This window comes from Ambystoma mexicanum, chromosome 9 (genome assembly GCF_040938575.1).
Source record: "Ambystoma mexicanum isolate Mex_15411 chromosome 9, UKY_AmexF1_1, whole genome shotgun sequence".
Classification (NCBI taxonomy): Eukaryota; Metazoa; Chordata; class Amphibia; order Caudata; family Ambystomatidae; genus Ambystoma; species Ambystoma mexicanum.
This window is the reverse complement of record NC_090931.1, coordinates 1221544194-1221565484: the sequence shown is the minus strand read 5'-3', so window position 1 is coordinate 1221565484 and position 21291 is coordinate 1221544194. Positions and strand designations below refer to the sequence as shown.

At 44.5% G+C, this 21291-nt stretch overlaps 1 protein-coding gene across 4 annotated transcripts in view; it reads right to left on the bottom strand.

Annotated features, from left to right (window-relative positions):
- The window catches only part of MAP3K19 (mitogen-activated protein kinase kinase kinase 19), a 749356-nt gene that overhangs the window by 207788 nt on the left and 520277 nt on the right, over positions 1–21291 (bottom strand). For all 4 annotated transcript variants that reach the window (XM_069616558.1, XM_069616557.1, XM_069616559.1 and 1 more), the window contains exon 3: positions 12363–12459. In XM_069616558.1, the coding sequence (XP_069472659.1) occupies positions 12363–12417 (55 nt within the window). In that variant the 5' untranslated portion in view covers positions 12418–12459. The remainder of the gene's footprint in view (positions 1–12362; positions 12460–21291) is intronic.

Genomic DNA, 21291 nt, shown 5'->3' with positions numbered 1-21291 from the left:
CTTATCCTTATGGATCTTTGCTCTGCCTTTGACAGAGTCAATTATGCCACCCTGACAAATCGGCTCTGTGACACCCTTGGCCTCACGGGCCTGGCACTGGACTGGTTCACCTCTTTCATCTCTGACCCACCTTCCCAGGTTCAACTGGGCCCTTTTGTCTCCCCTATGACACTCCACCTGCGGTGTCCCTCAAGACTCTATCATCTCACAGTGACTCTTCAACATCTACCTTGCCCCCCTGGCCCACCTGATCTCCTCCTTCTCTCCTCACTTCCAGTGTTATGCAGATGACATGCAGCTCTCCTTCAAGCTTGCCTCTTCTTCCTCCTCTTCCGTCTCTCTCATCCCTGACTGTCTGACTGCTATTCAGGCATGGTGTGCTGCGAACGATCTCTGTCTTAATGCCAGTAAGGCTAAGATCCTTCTCATTGAGGCCCCAGCTCCTTCCTTCCTTCCTTCCTTCCTTCCTTCCTACCCTCTCAATGACCTCTACGGGTTCCCCCCTCATCCTCTTGTGAGGCAAAAAGCCTTTGTGTCATCTTTGACTCCTCACTCTCTTGCTCTCCTCACATTACAGACCTTGCCAAGAAGGCCCACTTTCAGCTGCACCTCCTCAGAGGCATTCTCCCTTTCCTAACCTTCCCCCGGAAGCTCAATGTCTCCAGAGCTCTGGTCCTCTTTAGGCCGGACTGCTGCAACAGCCTCTTCCTCAATCTTCCTTTATCCTCCCTTCACCCCCTTCAACTAATCAAGAATAGGATTGCGAGACTTATCCTTGGCCTCAAGCCCAGGGACCACATATTTCCATCCCTAAAATCTCTCCACTGGCTCCTTGTTGCTGCTAGGATCAAGTTCAAGACACTCTGAATAATCCACAAGGCTGTCCAGGGTCTGAGAACCCGCTACATCCAACTCTCTCTCCCTAAATACCACCCTGCCAGAGTGCTAGCTCCAACTCTCTGCAGATCAGACGCTTCTCTAAGCAAAGAGTGGGGGGTAGATCTCTCTCCTCCACCAGAGCCTCTCTCTGGAATGCTCTCCATGCGCCACTCAGGCTTGAGCCAGATTTCCTTAAGTTCTGGAAGCTCCCCAAGAACCTCCTTTTCTCTTCTTCCTTCCCTCTCCCCATCCCCTGCTAATACCCCAGTCTGCTGCAGTGACTTGCTTCCAGTTTCCTATGAGGTCTACAGGGCTCCAGGCCCCCCCTTCAAAGTTCCCCCTCTCCGAGCACTTAGCATGTGGACCCTCTGCCCCTGCACTCCTTGCAATTACCTGGCTCTTGCCCTACTGCCCTCCCCTTATCACTTGCCTAGACCCTGTGGCCCTCTTCCCCCCCATTTGCCCCTCCTTTCACTTGAACTCTCTCCACTTTACTTTGTACTTCCCTTCCCACCCTTGCACATTTGGCATTTCGCTCAGACCGACACCCCCCACCCTCTCCCTTGCACTTCCTGTTACTGCACTTGCACGATCCGAATGTCACAAGGCCTAGTAGGACTGTTATTGTCATATTCTCCCTTGTCCCCCCCCCTTTTTTGCCTTGTGGCGCATTGAAACACCATTTGTTGTATAGGCGCCTTACAAATATCCAATAAATAAAAAAGGGTCTAGAGGCTCATCACATGACCCTTAAGGCACACCACCACACGAGGCACTTATTCCAGTTTCCTGAGGCTGCCTGGAGAGGTCAGGAGACCTACAGGAACCAACCAGGGTCGATCTACAGGCTGATCACATGACCCAGGACAAGCTTCATCGAGAATCTCACTTAGGGGTGCCCTGCCCCGGGGTGTATGGTTAAGGGCATAAGGCAGGGTAGATTCTCCCTCGGAGTGCCCATTTTGCAGCCTGAAGCCCCCCTTGCAGTTTTCCATCTAGCTCCTTACCAGCGACCTGTGAACGTGCAGCTTTCACTGTCAAAAGAGGACTAGGCTTCCTGTTTCCGGTTTATATCTCTTTCCTGCTGAAGTATTTCCAGGTTATTTTGGAAATGTAAGTGATTTTCATAGGACTACCACTCACCTGGGCATTCAGAACAATGGTTTGAAAGTCTGTTCCCTTTTTAATTCATTGTTCCCTGTTAGGCCTTGTTTGTCACGGTGTCCACAAAACATGCGTCATACAAAGCACACAACAAACATTCACATCAAACCCCATCACAGCACTCCACTAAAACAACACATTGCATACACCTGCATCCTTCTCAACTGCCACTCTACACCTCCTCACACTTCCCAGATGTACTCTTACTTACAGAAACTGTTACTCCTTGTATATCCAAATCTTTGTATCCTACACTGAAAACATTTTACAACTACTGTTTCACCTCCCACCTTTGCAACCTTTAAACCTTGTATGACACTCCGAGACCCTCTGGTTAGGAACAGTGCTGAACAAAAAGTCTAATAAATAAATAAATAAATAAATAAATATCGCAATATCTGAACTACTAACAACAGTGCACAATACATTGTAGGGAAACCTCCCAAATCACCAGAAGGCACACATTCAGCCTCCAAAGTGACAGATCATCACACTTGTCATAGTATGGTCATCCACCCTCAGAGCCAGGCAGAGTCCTTGTTCCTCTACCCAGCGACCTTCAACACCATTCCAGTTCCAGACCAACAGGACCACAATTCCAATGAAGGGGAAACTGTCTCAGAGATTGAGCATCAGCGACGTTGTCAAAGACACTGGGGCTTTCCCCTGCCATTTCATAACTGTTGGAAAGTGCAGACCTTGTATTTCCTTAAATAATCTATAATATATCCGTTAATGAATGTACCCCGCGGTTGGCATTTGTGGCACTAGAAGCATGTTGGTCCCAGCAAAAAGGAACACGTAAATGTGACTCGCTTATGCTCTCATAATATAAATCAAATAATATATAGCTGAATCCTTGAATACCTAAGCTGTTTTCTATTTTTCATTATTGCAAAATATTCTACATGATGCTGTGAATGCGCCACAAACCACACAATAAAAAACAAAACATCAGGTTTTGAACCAAGAGAATAATAAAAAGAAAAGTACCTGTTGTCTTTGTGAGAAGCTTCAGTGCAGGTCCAACCCTTTCGTTTGATCCTCCAACAGGATGAGAACGCTTACAGGCATCCCTCGGGATGGCCTGGGCCTTCACAATATGCCAAAACACCATTGCGCCCTGCCTTTGTTCTGCCTCCAGCACACTCTGGTTGGCTCGCAGACTCCAAGCCACTGATCTGTGTTAACACATGGCGCTGGGGGTGGGGGAGCTGAGCGTGGGGGATGAATTATGAAGACCGTGGGGCAGCTGGCTGTTGGAGACATCGTACACCTACTGCTTAAAAACTACTGGTGGCCATCACTCAGAAAACCCAAAAGCTAATCTGCTGACATTTGAATATATTGATCTCGATATTGGGATGGCCGAGACATTCTGTCCTAATACACAATGTTACAAATTGTGACCCTATAATGCATACATGCGGAAGTGTTCATGTCAGCCTATGTAACACAGCTTAAACATATAACTAAGGGATGTTAAATACATGTAGCCTCATAAATCGAGGGATGAGTCATTATAACAGGATAAAGATCCACACACAGGTGATGGTCAAAGAAGATGGCGATAAGATAAGGAAGTGTCATCATGCCAAGAGAAAATGGCATCTCCTGATGTCTATAAGGCTATTAGCATATAGTGGTTATAGCAATATGGATCTTTGGAGCTGTGGCAGTGAAGCAAAGAGATGCTAGCTTGGCAGGGAGTAAAGTAAATAGATAAAACTTGTTAGTAAATTAAATGTGGTTGATTTAGTAGAATCTTAATAACCAGGTTGTCTTTATTAGGTAAGCATTTTAATTGTAAGCTTGGTTGTATTGGAATGGTTGTAACATGAACATGCATTGGGTGTAATGTAAAACTAAAAACCTTACTGGAGAATTGTATGGTATGATATGATATGATAGTTTATTTATATAGCGCCTATGCACAATGTGTTTCAAAGTGCTTCAAGGCAAAGGAGGGAACAAGGGAAAATACACTGACATTCTTAAAGACCATGAACAACAAGAATGTGAAATTAACTATCGTACTCGGCCTGGCGACATTTCAGATAGTGCAAGAGCTAAAACACAGATAGGAAGGAAATGGGAAACAGACAGGAGACTACCGTACTAGGCTTGATTACATTTCTGGTAGAGCCGGAATTTACAAGAGGTGAGGAAGAGGGGAGGAGAAATTGGCCTGATGAAATTTCAGATAATAATGGGGAGGGGGAGGGATAGGGGGTAGAGAACAAGTATGGGAAGGGGGGAGGAGACAAACATTTGTTGCTATCATACTAGGTCCAGGGACAATTCTGATAGAGTAAGTGCAAAGAAAAATGGGATGGAGGACATGTACTAGTTAGTGAAAGCGCTGAAGTCATTGGGGAGTTAGAGGTGGGGGGCAGGGAGTGCTGGGGAGTCATTCCTGGGGGCAGTGGGTACTGGAGAGTCATTCCTGGGGACAAGGAGGTTCTGGGGGGTCATTGCGGGGGATGGGGAGCATGTACTAGTTAGGCAAAACTGGCAGAGAAACAGAGAGTGGAGCGAAATGCTTTCTGCTCTTGCCCTGTCTGCTTCTGAAATAGGAATGATCGGCAATGCAGTCCATAACTTTGATTATGGACTGCATTTCAACAATTCTGATTGGCCCAAAGGAGGTCAGTAATGACATTGATCTGCTAATTATAAACTGCACACCAAGAGGCACATACCAGTCATAATGTGCACAATGATACAGGTGACATAGCACATACCTAGTTCCAAAGACTACTGGATCACTTTAGAAAGAGCCTGAAACATTGTGAATTCACGGCTAGCTTACAAAGACTAGAACTGAATGGAGAAGAATACACAACATCGGAACAGCTCTAGATGGCACACTGGGCAGTTGTGTGCCTTAAGCGCCCTCCCACCGGCCCTGATTGGCCGAATCACTCCTTATCCTGGACCGAACCAGGACAGCCCTCTGCCCGGCAGCCCCTTCAGCTAAGGGCAGCTACTACATTGACAGATCCAAGATCTGTCTGCAGGTGTCCACAGGGGAAGCAAAGGAAGCCAGAAGCCAACAGACACCAACAAAACTAAGTGTGGCATGGGTGGGGGGTAGAGCAATCACTCTACTCCAGAAAGCCCTCCCCACTCTACCTTGCCTCTCCATAACGTTGCCTGCCATAGAATTACAACATGCATACTTAAAGAGATTAGTTACCACCAACCTAAATACATTCTTGGCTGGACTATAAATGTTGCACTGCACTACGCACTAACATACTGTTTGTTTGTTTGTTTGTTTGTTTATTATTTATAATGCGCCGAAATACCCTAGGGTAACAAGGCGCAGCAGTTACAAGAATTTGCGAAAAACTTAGTTACAGACAGTAAGATATATACAGGTATGAACATAGTAATAATAACGGTAAGCAGGAAATATATACATATGTACAATTGGCAGTTGTGTATCCAGTATGACCAAATGATAGGTGGGAGGCGTGGGAATCTTGCTCAGTGTGTTTAGATGCTGGCTGTCTTCAGCCAAGACGTCAACTTAGAGCAGAGGTTTTGGTAGGGTAGGTCCATTCTAAGAGTGGGTGGTAGGGAGTTCCAGAGTTTGGCCGCTTTCACTGGGAAGCTATTACCACCTATAGTTGATCCTTTGTAAGTAGGGACGGAGAGGCAGTCTCTGTATGCTGTCCTTGTCGGTCTCAAGGATGTTAGTCTGTGAAATCTGTTGATCAGGTAAGTGGGGGCCGCGTTGTTAAGGGACTTATGGGTAAGTGAGGCAGTTTTTAGGGAGATTTTGTCTATGATGGGGGTCCAGTTGTATTGCTGGCTGTGTACTGTAATGTGGTCTCTTCTTGAGATGCCCAAGGCCGATCTCAGTGCGTTGTTCTGGAGGGTTTGTAACTTGCTAGTAATGGCTTTGGAAGACCCAAGGTAAAGGGCGTTACAGTAGTCTAAGCGGGATAGTATGAGGGATCTGGCCAGGGTCAGGCAACTAGTGTCGGATAGGAAAGGTTTGGCTGTCCGGATCAATTTACACATATAGGCCGTGGAAGAGGCTAATGAATTCACCTGTCTGCTAAAGGTGAAATTGGAGTCCAGGTAGAAGCCCAGTGTTTTGACTTTGTGTCCCACTCTGATGGTATTGCCATTGATTATGAATGATGAGTAGGCTGGGCTCAATTTCTTTAGGCTGGCTGTAGTGCCCAGTGTGATGAGTTCCGTTTTATCATCATTCAGGCATAGACCGTGAGTGGCCATCCATGCCTGGATGATGATGTAAACCCTATTCACCAAGGCCAAATCCTTTCCGTAATCTCCAGAAAGTGGAAGGGGGATCTGGGTATCATCTGCATAGTTAGTGTAGGTGATACGGAGATGATCCAGATTATCGAAAAGGGGCTTGGTAAATATGTTATACAGTGTAGGGGAAACACAGGAACCCTGAGGTACACCACAAGTGATGAGTATAGGGTCTGCCTCGTCTGTAGGCGAAAAGACCCTCATGGTTCTGCCATCAAGGAAGGATCTGATCCATGTAATGGCCTTGGGGGAAAAATGGGCAGCCGTGTGAAGGTGAGTGCAGAGGACCGAGTGGTCGACCAGGTCGAATGCTGCGGAGAGGTCGAGGAGGAGGTGTAAAGCTGCTTGGCCATTGTCTTTGAGCAGATCGATCTGTGTTTTAAGGTCGATGAGAGCTGTCTCGGTCCCATGTTGGGGTCGGAAGCCTGATTGTCTGGCTCCTAGCAAGTGGTGTTCCTCCAGGTGCTTCTGTATTTGGACATAGGCGACCTTGTCCAGGATTTTCAGGAGGAATGGTACCGTTGTTATAGGTCTGTAATTATTGGGTGTGGCTGTGTCAAGAGTAGGTTTTTTTAAAAGGGGTAATACCCAAGATTGTTTTAGGTTGGTTGGGATGGAACCGGTTTAGAAGGAGGCAATGATTAGCTTTGTGATAAATGGGGAGAGGTCACGGGCAGTGTCTTTTATGAGCTGTGCTCGACATAAGTCTCCCTGGCAGTTAGAAGGCTTTAATGACAAGATGATTTTTTCCACTTCGAGTATGGTCACTTTGGTAAAGTTAAATCGTGTATAGTCACTTGTAGTCTGCTTCTCGCGTGGCTTGGACAGGGCAGGATTGTTCAAGGAAGCTTTTTTACAGGATATTTTATTTTGTAATGTAGCGATTTTGTTGGCTAGGGCATTTTGTATGTCAGTGCACCAATTCTTGTCTTTTATGCAGGTGTCTGGGGGTGCTATGGGGGTTTCTACTTCTTTTAGAATCGAGAATAATTCCTTCGTGTTTGAACTAGCTTGGGAGATGCGAGAGTCAAAAGAGGTACGTTTTGCTAGGGGGATTTCTTTTTTGTACAGGGCCGCTAGTTTGGTGAATTTGATTTTGTTGGCTGCTGATGGGTCTCTTTTCCAGATAGTTTCACAGTTTCTTTTTTGCTGTCTTACATTTTTAAGGAAAGGTGTGTACCAATTGTTTAGGTGAGTTTTGGGCTTACTTGGCCTGAGTTTCAGAGGGGCTATTAAGTCCAAGGAGGTGGACATGATTTTATTGTATTCCTCAACCAAGGTCTCAGGGTCCAAGTTGTCGGGGAGTGAGTTAAGTGTGGGGAGTAGGTTGGGGATGAGTCTCTCCACTGTGATACTCTTTTTGTTTCTCGTAAGAGTAGGTGGTGCCCTGCTGGGCAATATAGGAGGAGGTCTAGTAGTGGACAGCACAAACGATACCAGGTGGTGGTCAGTCCAGGCTAGGGGTGAGATGTCAGTGATGTTAGCTAGGCAATTGTAGTCAGCTACCCAGTCAAGTATTCTGCCCTTGTCATGGGTAGGTTTTAGGCTTCTTTGAGTAAATCCTAATTCGGTGAGGGTGTTCAGCGTGGTGATGGCGGCTTGGTCTTCGGGGTCATTACAGCCCATGTTGAAGTCTCCGAGGGTGAGCACCTGTGTGGCATTTTTTAGGTTGGTGGATAGGATAGTGTTGAGATCCTCGTCGAAGGTGCCTAGATGGCCTGGAGGGCGATAGATCACATGGACGTTGAGGGTTTGGGTATTCGTAATGGGGATTTTGGCTGAGAGTAGTTCGCAGGATGGGACAATGATGGGGGTAGCTATTCTTATAGGAAGGCTGCATTTATGAATAATGGCAACACCGCCTCCTCTGGAATTGGGTCGGTCTTGTCTCAGGATGGTGTAGTTATCTGGGATTGCTAGCATAAGCATAGGTCCTACTGCCGGGTGGAGCCAAGTTTCCGTGATGGCAAGGAGGTCCAGGTCTTCATTGATAATTAGGTCTGCAATTTCAGTTGTGTGAGTGACTAGTGATCTGGCGTTAATTAGAGCTCCCTTGATTTTGGGACTCACTAGGGGTGCGATAGGGGCCGACAGTTTCTGTGGGGGTTTAGTATTTTTCTGGTTGGTGGGATGGGTTGGATATTTAGTAGGGTGGCTCAGAGATATTTTGGGTATGTAGTTGTCAGGGCTAGTGAGAGTGTAGCTGGATCTCTTATTGGTCAGTGTGGTCAATAGCGACCATGGGGCACAATGCATATCATAGGGCACAATGCAAATTAATACAGTCTATAGCGACCATGAGGCACAACACAGGTTAGTGTGGTCAATAGCGACCATAGGGCAATGCAAATCATAGGGCACTATGCAGATCAATGCAGTCTATAGCGACCATGAGGCACAACACAGGTCAGTGTGGTCAATAGTGACCATGAGGCACAACACAGGTCAGTGAGGTCAATAGCGACCAAGAGGCACAACACATGTCAGTGTGGTCAATAGCGACCATGAGGCACAACACAGGTCAGTGTGGTCAATAGCGACCATGGGGCACAATGCATATCATAGGGCACAATGCAAATCAATACAGTCTATAGCGTCCATGAGGCACAACACAGGTCAGTGAGGTCAATAGCGACCAAGAGGCACAACACATGTCAGTGAGGTCAATAGCGACCAAGAGGCACAACACATGTCAGTGTGGTCAATAGCGACCATGAGGCACAACACAGGTCAGTGTGGTCAATAGCGACCATGGGGCACAATGCATATCATAGGGCACAATGCAAATCAATACAGTCTATAGCGACCATGAGGCACAACACAGGTTAGTGTGGTCAATAGCGACCATAGGGCACAATGCAAATCATAGGGCACAATGCAGATCAATGCAGTCTATAGTGACCATGAGGCACAACACAGGTCAGTGTGGTCGATAGCGACCATGAGGCACAACACAGGTCAGTGTGGTCGTGTGCTAGAGAGGGCCCATATGGGTGCCCAAGCACTCTAGGAAATGAGCAGCAGGTAGGTACAATAGTAACAGTAGGGGTTCACCTACATTCAAGATTCACAGTAAGGGCTAAAAATGTACAGTTATAGCATTAGGGGTTCACCTAAATTCAAGATTCATAATAGGGCTAAAAATGCAGGTTGCAAGCAGGTAGGTGCAATTGAGGCAGTAGGATTCACCTGGATTCAAGATACGCAGTAAAGGCTGAGATGCAATGTGCAAACAGGTAGGTACAGCTAAAAAATGCAGTGGCAAGCAGGTGGGTGCGGTTGTAGCAGTAAGTGCCCACCTAAGTTCAACGTTCACAGAGATGACTAGAATGCAGTGTGCAAACAAGTTTGCTTAAGTAAAAGCACCATTTGGACTTGTGCAATAAGTATAAATCTGATGTGGGTCACTTTATATTAAACCCAGGTTCAGTAACCTTAGTATATGCAAATATAGTAATTGGCACAATGCAGCAGGCAGTTAACAGGCGAAAGCAGCAATAGGCATTCTAACATTCTAACAGGCTAAACTGCGGGGCATTATCACACAGTTGAGTAGGCAGGCAGCGAGATTCTGGCATTGACTCTGAGTGGCGTAGAGGTTGAGTACACCCAGGCCATGGCAAGTAAGTACTTGCATTGGATATTCTCTAGGATAATGCAGGGTATCACAAGGCAGAGCGCAGTGCGGGAGGAGTGGATGTAGCAAATCGTGTTCGAGAGCGCAGCCCTAGTGGAATACAGCATGTGCAATACAGGGTGTGGAAGCAAGGCTCGATGCGATTATGAGTAACAGTACAGTGATGATTGGCACGGGGCCAGGGCTGGATTTGGAGTTTAAAGAAGAGCTGGGTGCGTAGAAGAAGTTCGGTGTGCAGCAGATCGGGATACCTTGAGAGGTAAGATGACTCTCTCACCTCGGATGTGGCAGTCTGTTGTCTATGGTGTAAGTCTGATGGAAAAGGGTAACGGGCCCTGGCCTCTGGCGTGCTCTGGACAGGCTCGAGGACAGGCGCCTTAATTCAGTGCCTTTGTTCGGGGCCGGCGCTCGCAGATTGGTTAAAAAGAATCACGGTAACCAATCCAAGTGCGGGCTGCAAGGACTATGCAACAGACACGGTAGGGTGCTGCTTAATGTATGTAATGTTATGTTATGTAATGTTATGTTACTTGGCACTTATATAGCGCTTTATATATCATTGGTAGGAACGATAAACCAATGTTAACTAGTGCCAATGTTAACTAACCTATAAAGAACAGTCAAGATTAGCCTATGTCACCTTAGACAGGTGTAATAATTGTTAGCATGTGCCACACTTCGACGGAATTCTGAACAGTAGCCTGCATCGCATCTAGATAGAAATGTGAATGTTAGCATTTGCCACACTTAGATGTAATTCTTAACTTTAGCCTGCATCGCATCTAGATAGAAATGTGAATGTTAGCATGCGCCACACTTACATGTAATTCTGAACTTTAACCTGCGTCCCATCTAGATAGAAATGTGAATGTTAGCATACGCAACACTTAGATATAATTCTGAACTTTAGCTTGCGTCGCGTCTAGACAAGATTATGAATGTTAGCATGCGCCACACTCAGATGGAATTCTGAACTTTAGCCTGCGTCGCATCTAGATAGAAATGAGAATGTTATCATATGCCACACTTAGATGGAATTCTGAATTTTAGCCTGCGTTGCGTCTAGACAGGATTATGAATGTTAGCATGCACCACACTTACAAGGAATTCTGAACTTTAGCCTGCATCCCATCTAGATAGAAATGTGAATGTTAGCATGTGCCGCACTTGGATGTAATTCTTAACTTTAGCCACGTTGCATCTAGATAGAAATGTGAATGTTAGCATGCGCCACACTTAGATGGAATTCTGAACTTTAGCCTGCATCGCATCTAGATATAAATGTGAATGTTAGCATGCGCCACACTTAGATGGAATTCTGAGCTTAAGCCTGCATCGCATCTAGATAGAAATGTGAATGTTAGCATGCGCCACACTTAGATGGAATTCTTAACTTTAGCCATGTTGCATCTAGATAGAAATGTGAATGTTAGCATGCGCCACACTTAGATGGAATTCTGAACTTTAGCCTTCATCACATCTAGATAGAAATGTGAATGTTAGCATGCGCCACACTTAGATGGAATTATGAGCTTAAGCCTGCATCGCATCTAGATAGAAATGTGAATGTTAGCATGCGCCACACTTAGACGGAATTCTGAACTTTATCCTGCGTTGCGTCTAGACAGGATTATGAATGTTAACATGTGCTACACATAGATGGAATTCTGAACTTTAGCCTGCATCGCATCTAGACAGAAATGTGACTGTTAGCATGTGCCACACTTAAATGAAACTGTGAATGATGACAAGTGCAGCACTTGAACGTAATCGTGATCACTAGCCTGCCTCACATCTAGACAGAATATTGAAAATTAGCAAACGCCACACTCCGATGTAATAGTGAATGATAGCAAGCATCACACCTAGAAATAATTGCAAGGACAGCAATGCCAACTAACTAATCCACTAACAATTTCACCCCTCTGCATACACCTCTCCAACTCTAAACAAACCCAACCACAAGCCTAAAACGCAGCAATATGCACAAACTTCACTACACTGCAACAACAAACAAACCGCACATAGACTTGCACAACAGCACACAACGACTACCGACCGTAAGACACCCCAAGCCCAGCCAACGGACACACCGGGCTGAGGTTGCCAACAGCACAGCTCTCTTGCACTTTTCTAGCTTATTCCCACTAACTCATCCCCCCTCTCCCTCTCCCTCTTTCAGAGCCGCCAGAGCGCCAGGGGACCACTCTGGTGGTGATAGGTCACGGTACACATATCCTTTAACATTAACATTAACATACATTCACACAGACCTACAATGCAAGCAGTACATCAAGGATCAAACTAGTTTGTCAATTGTCAATGCTGGGATTAAAACCAGGGCAGTCGTTTGGACACTAAATCACACCTCCTCTTATAAAGCCTTTACCTGTCACAGTGGGCTCCATCTTTCCCAAGTTAGCGTGATGTTCCTGTTCCAACATATTCACTATTGATTTTATGATGTCGCCATTATCATGCAATCCCTGGAAATGTAAACAAACAAATGCGGATGCTGAATTTGATCACAGTTTAAGCAGTAGCAAAAAGCCATCAGCATCTGAATTTTACAATACACGATTGTACATTGAAGAACATTATTGTAAACATCTGGAAAAGTTAACAACATTTTCAAAAGGATAATGAATGACAGATGACAGAGATAGAAAACACGACTTCAGAGTAATATGCATTTTCTATATACCTGGTGAACAGGTCACCACTGTTCCCCATTATTTTAAGAACATGAGACAGCTATGTAAACTGGTCAAATGCTTTCATTCGGCTGGGTTCCCCTGGACTCCACACCTTGGAAAATTGTCGAAAACCCACAAGGTGGGTTCATGCTGTGTCCCTTGCGTCAGCCAAGATAGGTAGAGGGAGTGCAGCGTTAACCCTTTCTCGTCTGTCTCCTGATCTGCTGATCTCTGCCACAGACATCTAATGCCAGGATGCAGCAAATTACTGATCAAGCAAGTAGTGAAGGGTTTACATTAGCACTCAAGAGGCAAACAAACCCATGCATATGTGAAATGGCTCTAGTGAGTGTTTGTTAGCAATGCAATACAACACTCAATTAAGCCATTTGGTTTTCTTTTCGGACAATCAATTTGAAAAAATGTTTAGAATGCGCGGGAAAATGTTGTACATAGATAAATACACAAGTAAAGCACAATTAACTGGTGACATATGAAAATAAATGTCATTCCAACCCAATGAACTAAAGTGTGTGCGTGTGCGTGCGTGCGTGCGTGCGTGCGTGCGTGCGTGTGTGTGTGTGTGTGATATGTCATGAGCATTCAGTGAATGAGGAGAGCTATGGTTGCTATCTTGATCAAAACGGTTGAATTACTGTAGGTTTCAGCTAATGTTTTTTCAGTGAATATGAAAGGGTTTTGTTACAGAAGGTTAACAATATATCTACTGTTCCTTACTCCTCATTTGGCATAACCTGTAGCCATGACCAGTGGACCATGTACCTGGGGCATGGACCTTCAGCATGGCGCAATAACTGTAAACACTTTCCCCGACCATGCCCAGTGGATAGTGTACCCGGGGCATTGTCTTCTGCCTTGCACAGGCTCTGTCAGCACAGCATTCGTGCCAACTGAGCATGCAGAGGACTCTTAGACCAAGGCCACATGCACTGTAAACACACCCATAGTTCCCAAGACGCTGTACCCAACACTGTGCACAGTTAATACACCCACATTGCCCAGTAGGTAGGGACGACCTAACACTCTGACCAGGAGATGGCCTTCAGCAATGTCTCCGTAATGTAACCTTTCCTGTAGAGCCCGCTGGGCCAAAAAACCTGTGTTGAGAGAATGTTATGATTGCAGTAGAAAACATCAAAACAACAGAATTGCACACAAAAAAATCCTAAAGCAACCATCATTTGGCCACCTCCACGAACAACTCATAACACCCAACAAAAGCCCCAATTTTACATAAACGTTATTGACAATTGACCGCTTTCAATTTCACTGAGCACAACATGTCATCATGAAAAATGCATGGCAGAGCTATGGTTGCTTTGGGAACCATAACAGGCAAACCTATGGTTGTGATGTTTTGTGCTACAACTTTAACGTCCCTTCAACTAAAGCTTTTTCAATGCATCTCCATATTTCAAACAGAACCCAGGCAGCTTTGCTAATGATCCTTTTAAAGGAATAGGTAATGGCTTTCTCACTCTTCAGACGACCTAGTGTTTAAGATAGAAATCCTGTATAGAGATGTGCTTCCAGCTGTTTGACAATGAGTTCCTGAGTGCCTCTTCTCACACTTCAATGGACGAAATCAGGCCCATCCATTTTTACTTAATGCATAATTCAAAGGGAACAGCAAACATATAGATAGGATCAGCTTTCTGTATAGCTCATAGATGTTCAGAGATTCTAATCTTCAAATTCATGATTAAACTCCCAATGTATATTTTAATTTGAGGGCATATTAATGCATACACAACATAGTCTGCACTACAGGAAAGCAAATCAGGTGTGCTAGTGAAGAGATTTGAATTACTCAAAGTACACTTAAAAACATGGCAGTTACCACAGGAATAGAAACCGCAGATTTCCACAGCTAGGTGCTTAGTTCCAATGATTTCTTCTTATAATGACTATGATTAAGAATGTCCTTTAAATCCCCGGATGTATTAAAGGTAATCTGTGTTCTAAATCGCTTAATGCATCTTAAATCATCTTTTTGTAGATACTGTAATTGTCTGTTAAATCTTTCAAATCATTGACTTGTGCCCATATCTCGTGATAAATCTAATCTTACCATCTACTCTTACTGTAAAATCTTTGGGTTTAAACAACCATTTTTATTGATGGATTATATTCTCTATGAAGTATGATGTAACCTTTTTGTAGTTTTAAACTCTCTTGACAATAGTTTATTCCCAGAATCATATGAATAATTTAGCAAAACATGGGGCAGCATTCACCCCCATGGCCATGCCTAGGGTCTGTAAATAGAATTATTTTTCCTATGTGAAAAAGAGTTTTTCATTATAAATAAATTTATAGTTAGGAACATTTCACTGTGTAACAAACATGTAGCTAATACTTTTGACAGAAAATAGGTTGCCCCATTGATACCATCTTTTTGGTGGATACAGGTGCACAGCAATAGTATATCCAAGGAAAACAAAGTGCATTCACTCTTTGAAATACAATGATATGTGCCGAAGTGAGGCAGGAGTGTTTCGCAGTGTTGTAGTGTTGGAATTTGCTGAGCAGAGTCTTTCCTTCGTGTTTGCTGTGTGGGAAGGAGCAAGCTTTTAAAACCCATTCTCACTCGTGGAGCAACGCAGAGTGAGGCAGGAGTGTTTTGCAGTATTGCAGTGTTGGAGTTTGCAGAGCAGAGTCTTTCCTTCCTGTTTGCTTTGTGGGGAGGAGCAAGCTTTAAAACCCCTACTCACTTGAAGAGAGACATGGAGTGAGGAAGGAGTGTTTCGCTGTGTTGGAGTTTGCAGAGCAGAGTCTTTCCTTCCTGTTTGCTGTGTGGGGAGGAGCAGACTTTTAAAGCTGAGTGTTTCGCAGTGTTGCAGTGTTGGAGTTTGCAGAGCACAGTCTTTCCTTCCTGTTTGCTTTGTGGGGAGGAGCAAGCTTTAAAACCCCTACTCACTTGAAGAGAGACATGGAGTGAGGAAGGAGTGTTTCGCTGTGTTGGAGTTTGCAGAGCAGAGTCTTTCCTTCCTGTTTGCTGTGTGGGGAGGAGCAGACTTTTAAAGCTGAGTGTTTCGCAGTGTTGCAGTGTTGGAGTTTGCAGAGCACAGTCTTTCCTTCCTGTTTGCTTTGTGGAGAGGAGCAGGCTTTTAAAACTCCTTCTCAATCACGGAGTGACACAGAGTGAGGCAGGAGTGTTTCGCAGTGCTCCGCTGGGGTCCGAAGGAGAGTTGATCAAAGCCCGGAAACAAGCCGCTCTATTACTATAGTACCTGCCTACTGCCACCTGGAATCAGCGTGAGTCGACCCATAAAATGGAATCAGCAGTGCTGGGTGAGTCTTTGAGTGAATGCTGTGAGAATGACGGTGACTCAAGAACTGACCCTGTTGATTTTGACACGCCAGAAGTTGGTGAGAGTAGTGGAAGCAATGAAATAGCAACAACACCTGAGGTGATTACCGACAGTATTCAACTGTCTGAACTCCGACACCTTTCCCCTACTGCCACTCCTTTTGACATTTCAGTTGAGATAACTGCTTGTACTGCTGCCTTTATGGGCTCTCACAAAGAGGGGGCTGTGCCACAGGTTTCTGGCAAAGCACAGAGAGAGTCCTGCTCGATGGTGATAACTCACAAAGGGTGCGGGCTATCCAAAATTAATCGGGTGGTACAGAGACCTGAAACTACCCTGCCTAAAACGCGAAATACACATGTTAAAAGAAGGGTGTGGGATAAAAAAGTTGCGAGCCCGCCTTCGCAATAGGTATTGAACTATTTTATGTATGGGAAAAAACCCACTGAAGCCTTTGTGGTTCAAGGCTCTGTGTTCAAGGTCTCAGAGTTCAAAATCCTACCCAAAACAAAACCTGTTTGGAAACCGTTGTCTTTGGGCTCTGAGGAGGCATTAAAAAATCCACCTGTTGAAGGGAGCTCTGACCTGTTGTAGAGGAGGTCCCAAATAAAGCCTGCACTCCAGTCGCCCATTTTGAGGTACCAGGAAGATTCACACCAAAATATGTGATGTATGATGAACAAATAAATCAGCAGAGAGCCGCAGTAGGGCTCTGCCCACTACCTATTCGAAGAGCAACGCCTATTGAAGTACTGATACCCAGACAACCATGGACAGTAAGATATCCATTAAGAAAACCCTCCCAGAAAATGAGACGAAACAAAGAGTGCCTAAGTACTGTCCAGGAAGAAACCAAAAAAATCTTAATGGAAGATGAATGGTGACGTCACGTGGACCCGGAAAAACTCACAGATAGAAGAAATGACGACGCGAGAATGACACAAAGAGACGAACCGTCGTGAATAAAGATATCGTGAACCTAAAGTGGAAGAACGATGTTGAAATGCAAAGAAGTTCAAGCTGTAAGCAAGATGAAGATATTCAACCAGTTTAGACCTGTAAATATACTTGAAATCGAAATAAAGTTAAGAAAACAGTGTGGCTTGCTATGCTAAGTAGAAGAATAGTACGGCAAGCGCCATTATACATAAATCTACCTCAAACAAAGTACTTTAGTATAAGTATATTCCACTTTGCACAAAAGCAGAACCAACCCAGGTTACTAAAGGCCAAATGCAAAAAGATTCATATTCTAGCAACACGAGGAGAGACGGCTGAATCGAAACTCGGCAGATGCAACTCGTGCCAGGAGAGCCAAGGTCATACCAATAGAAGGAACGAACAGTAGCTACATATAATTGAAACTTAAGAACAGAATAGTCTCTGAAAGGTCAAGATAAGGAGGCTTAGGCAGGTGGCAAGCTAAATAAGAATCAAATACACAAATTGAGAGAAACTAGACAAATTCAATGTGTGGGAAGCACGTGACCAGCCAAGCGAGAAGAAGCACAGGCTCACACCTACGCGTGTCATCCACCCAGACAGAGATATCAGAACTTTTCCAGACAGAAGATGTAGTTTCAAGGCCAACTACAGTGAAATAATTGACACATAGTTTCTGAAGTGTTGATTGATTGTAACCTTAATTGGAGAAAGGCCGGGTAACTAAGGGGCACCCCGCATCTGGCTGACCGTTCTGCGTGCTGCTAAGCAAAGTCGAATAATATGCATGGGGTTGGTGCCAACCCAATCACAACGGACCAAATAATCTAGGGTCCTATAGTTAGTAGAACCAATGAGACGTTGTACTTTTAGTGACGTTTTCAGTAGTCATTTTTGAAGGTAGGGCTTAGATGCCCACCTGACAGTGTTTACCCAATCCCCTCACTCTGTTACCATATACAGATGTAGTAGTTATATTAAAGTTACCTTTTCCTAACCAATAGAATTGAATGTTAATTTTTGAGTGTTACACGTCAATTATGACGAGTTTTAAGTATAAATGTTACAACTTGTATGAAGTTCATTGGAGTTGAAGCGAGAAGGACGATTGCATCACTGCTGATTTCCATGACTCCATGTTTTTTGTATTTGTCATTAAACAGACTCCCTTTGCCAAACCCATGAGTTGTCCTTAATGATTGGGGTTGGAGTAATAAATCTGCACCCCCATCCATCTCAAGGGTGCAGCTATCTCGTCTTAAAGTACTTCGGAGCAAACCTCGGCTCTATGGGCCAGCCGGGGGTCTCCAGAGTACACTGTCATTGGCTCAAGAGAAAAGGACAGAGCAAAAGAATTCCAGATCTGAGATTAACGGCGAGGATCTATTGGAAAGCTCCAGATCGGTGGAGTCATCCTCCTTTCCCTTCCCCCACATTATACCATCTACGAATCAGGGTCTACACAGAGGTCTAACCTTGAACGGGAACCTGTTGGTGTCTCGCACATAAGCAGACCAATGGCACTTGATGTTTGTATCGACAAGGAAACAACCAAGAGGTGGACCGTGCAAAGGCCCTTTAGACTCTGGTGTCTCGAATGGAAAGACTTGCACTACCACAACTAACTCTGCAGTCCACATGTCAGGATTGTCTAGTGTGGGGATGAGGACAAAATGACCTCGCCTAAGACAACTAACTGTGGCATGACTGGTTCCCCCACATGGCTCGCCAAGAACAATAACAAAAGAGCAAGGACTTCTTTGGAAGCTCTATGCCTTTTAACTTGGGGGCCAGGTGTGACCTAAGCACTCATTGGGGACACTAGTGTAGGACCAGGCAAGTGGAATAACCTTTAGCTCCGGCTGCCAAGTCAGCTGGTATCGACGCCAACATAGTTGCTGCCTTGGCCCTAACATTAGCCCCTTTTACCAAGCTATATGAGAGCTTAAATTTCCAATTTAAAGATCACACCACCATGCTTTCAACAGTCCACTATAAGTAACTGTTTGTGTAGAGCTTTGTTTCCGCTATACCAGATAGTTTGGAAAAAAGCTCTGAGCAGACTACAAACATTCTCCGAAGTGTAGAGGAGCACCTGAGTGCCTCTACAGGAAGTCCCACCCCTATTGTGTCTATGTGCTGGGAACAGAAAATTGCAACATGTGCAAGGCCAGTAATGGTACCTATACCACGAAGAATCTTTGAGACAAGGTATCTGTTGAGTAACCCCGATGTGAAGTATCCTCGGAAAACTGATGGTCTTATAAGAGAGCTAAAAAACACAATAGGGTGCCTCTAGATATGCAGGGTTTGTCCCAGCAATAGTATTATAAAAAAATCAAGGAACAATACCCCGAAATTACATTGACAATTGCAACAATAATCACGCTATTCCAGAATGGCCCTTGTGAGAGAACCAGTGTTGAATACAACAGCGGGTACCCCAACTTACAAATTGCAATAAAAGAGGACAGAAGGATAGGATGAGGTTCTATCTACAACTACTTAGAATCCCTCTAGTGCTAGGTTGCGCTGGTGTGCCACTTATCTAAAAGCAGACAGAAAAAGGAATGGAAAATAACCACAATCCTAATATGCAACTGGTAGCAAGTATTTTCAAGCTGGGACAACCTACTGTTGTGGAAAGGAGTCCACTGCACTGCGTGAGAAACGCAATGTGTGACGTCACAAGCAGTATTAAAAAACACACACACTTGGTCAGTCTATTCATGGCAACAATTCAATTTTGAATGACCTATAGAACCAATCTAATGTGTACTAATGTTCTAAAAGATAATCTAAGTTATCAATTCAATCAGAAAGGTTTACAATAACCAAGGTTTTTTTTTAACATTCGACTTGTTCACGCTGATGATTCTGTCATTTAAGTGTTGAAGAAGACAAAAAAGGCTACCTCACACTAAAGGGGACCCCTCGGAAAGGAGTGCCCACTCAGTATAGAAGCAAGAACGTGTGATTTCTATCAGTTCTTAGTCTACCGGTTTCAGTGGTTTGTAAATAAATGTACCCACTTTCTTCAGGACAGTCTTCATATCAAAACATATGCGTAAAGAACGGTAAGGACGGATCTCGTGATGCTTCAACCCATAAACCTATAGACTCCAGTGCTTTGGGCGATCGAGTGGTCTTCGCCATCTAGCCAGAAGATCGTGAGGTTTCCTGTGGAGAGCGGCCGATATAGAATTCTGGAAAGAAAATCGATACAGGTGGGACAGGTCCCTCTTTGACGAAATCCCTCCTGGTTTCCACAGGCGCTTTGTGGATGGATGGCGAAAGTGGTCGATTGGAGAGGGGAGTCCGAAGGTCTCTAGCTAAAAGAACGAAGGGCGAGTAGACTAAGGGGAATGGCAAATTGAGTGGATGGGATTGTGGTAGTTTAAAAAGTAATGGGGGGCTTAGAAAGTAGTGTAAGAAAAGTAATGAGTGGTGTTTTTTGTATATATAGATAGGAGATAAGCCAATGGAGTCCCGGTTCAAGTAAATTTCAGAAGAAGTCGTTATACACTTCAGTCGAAGTAATCTAGGCTATGCAGAGGATCCCTGTGAGATAACGACCTAAACCCCTATCGGGGTATATTTAGGGGCAGAGATAAGGAAAAACACTGAGGATTAAAGTGAAGAGTGGACTAGTCTGTCTGTTTGTATTCGTGTCATATTGAGGTGTCGAAGAGCGACAAAAGTGTAAAGAGAATTAAGAGAAGGTTGAGAAGACATAGCATCTAGCTAGAGAAGTTGTTGGTACCGACTTAAAGCTAGATTGAGACTATTGCAAAATAGAGGGTTTGAGCAGTGATTTGTTGGAGCGCGTTCATATTTGTTGTTTTTATAAACATATTCTTTGTGAAACACCAGGAAGTATTGACAGTCAATTGAGACTTGTCACAATGGAAGATGTTACTCCTTTAATGCACTTGTGTAAAACCCTGCCAAAACACATGCCCAAGGTCAAACAGTATAGTGCAAAATGGGTGAAAGGCGCGGCAGATAACATGTTCATGCCGTGGTCACAAGGGGGATCATTAGCAAAGGCGGTATTGCAACACTTGACCACATACTTGCATGCTGTGTACACAGGAAAGAAATTAGAGAAAAGGTTAGCTATTTTAGAGCTTTGGAAGATGTACCAGGAAGAGAGAGAAGATCCGCCATCTGAGGATTGGATGCCTAATCAGTGTAAAGAGGAAGGTGTCGAGCCTTCCGCTCCCCTTGTCTCGCTTGAAGTAAAAATGCGGTAGTACAGAAAGTGCAGAATTGTATCCCTTAAAGGAATTAAAAGCAGCGACGGGGTATAGTAGTGACGATAGTCCAGAGAAGACTAAGATAA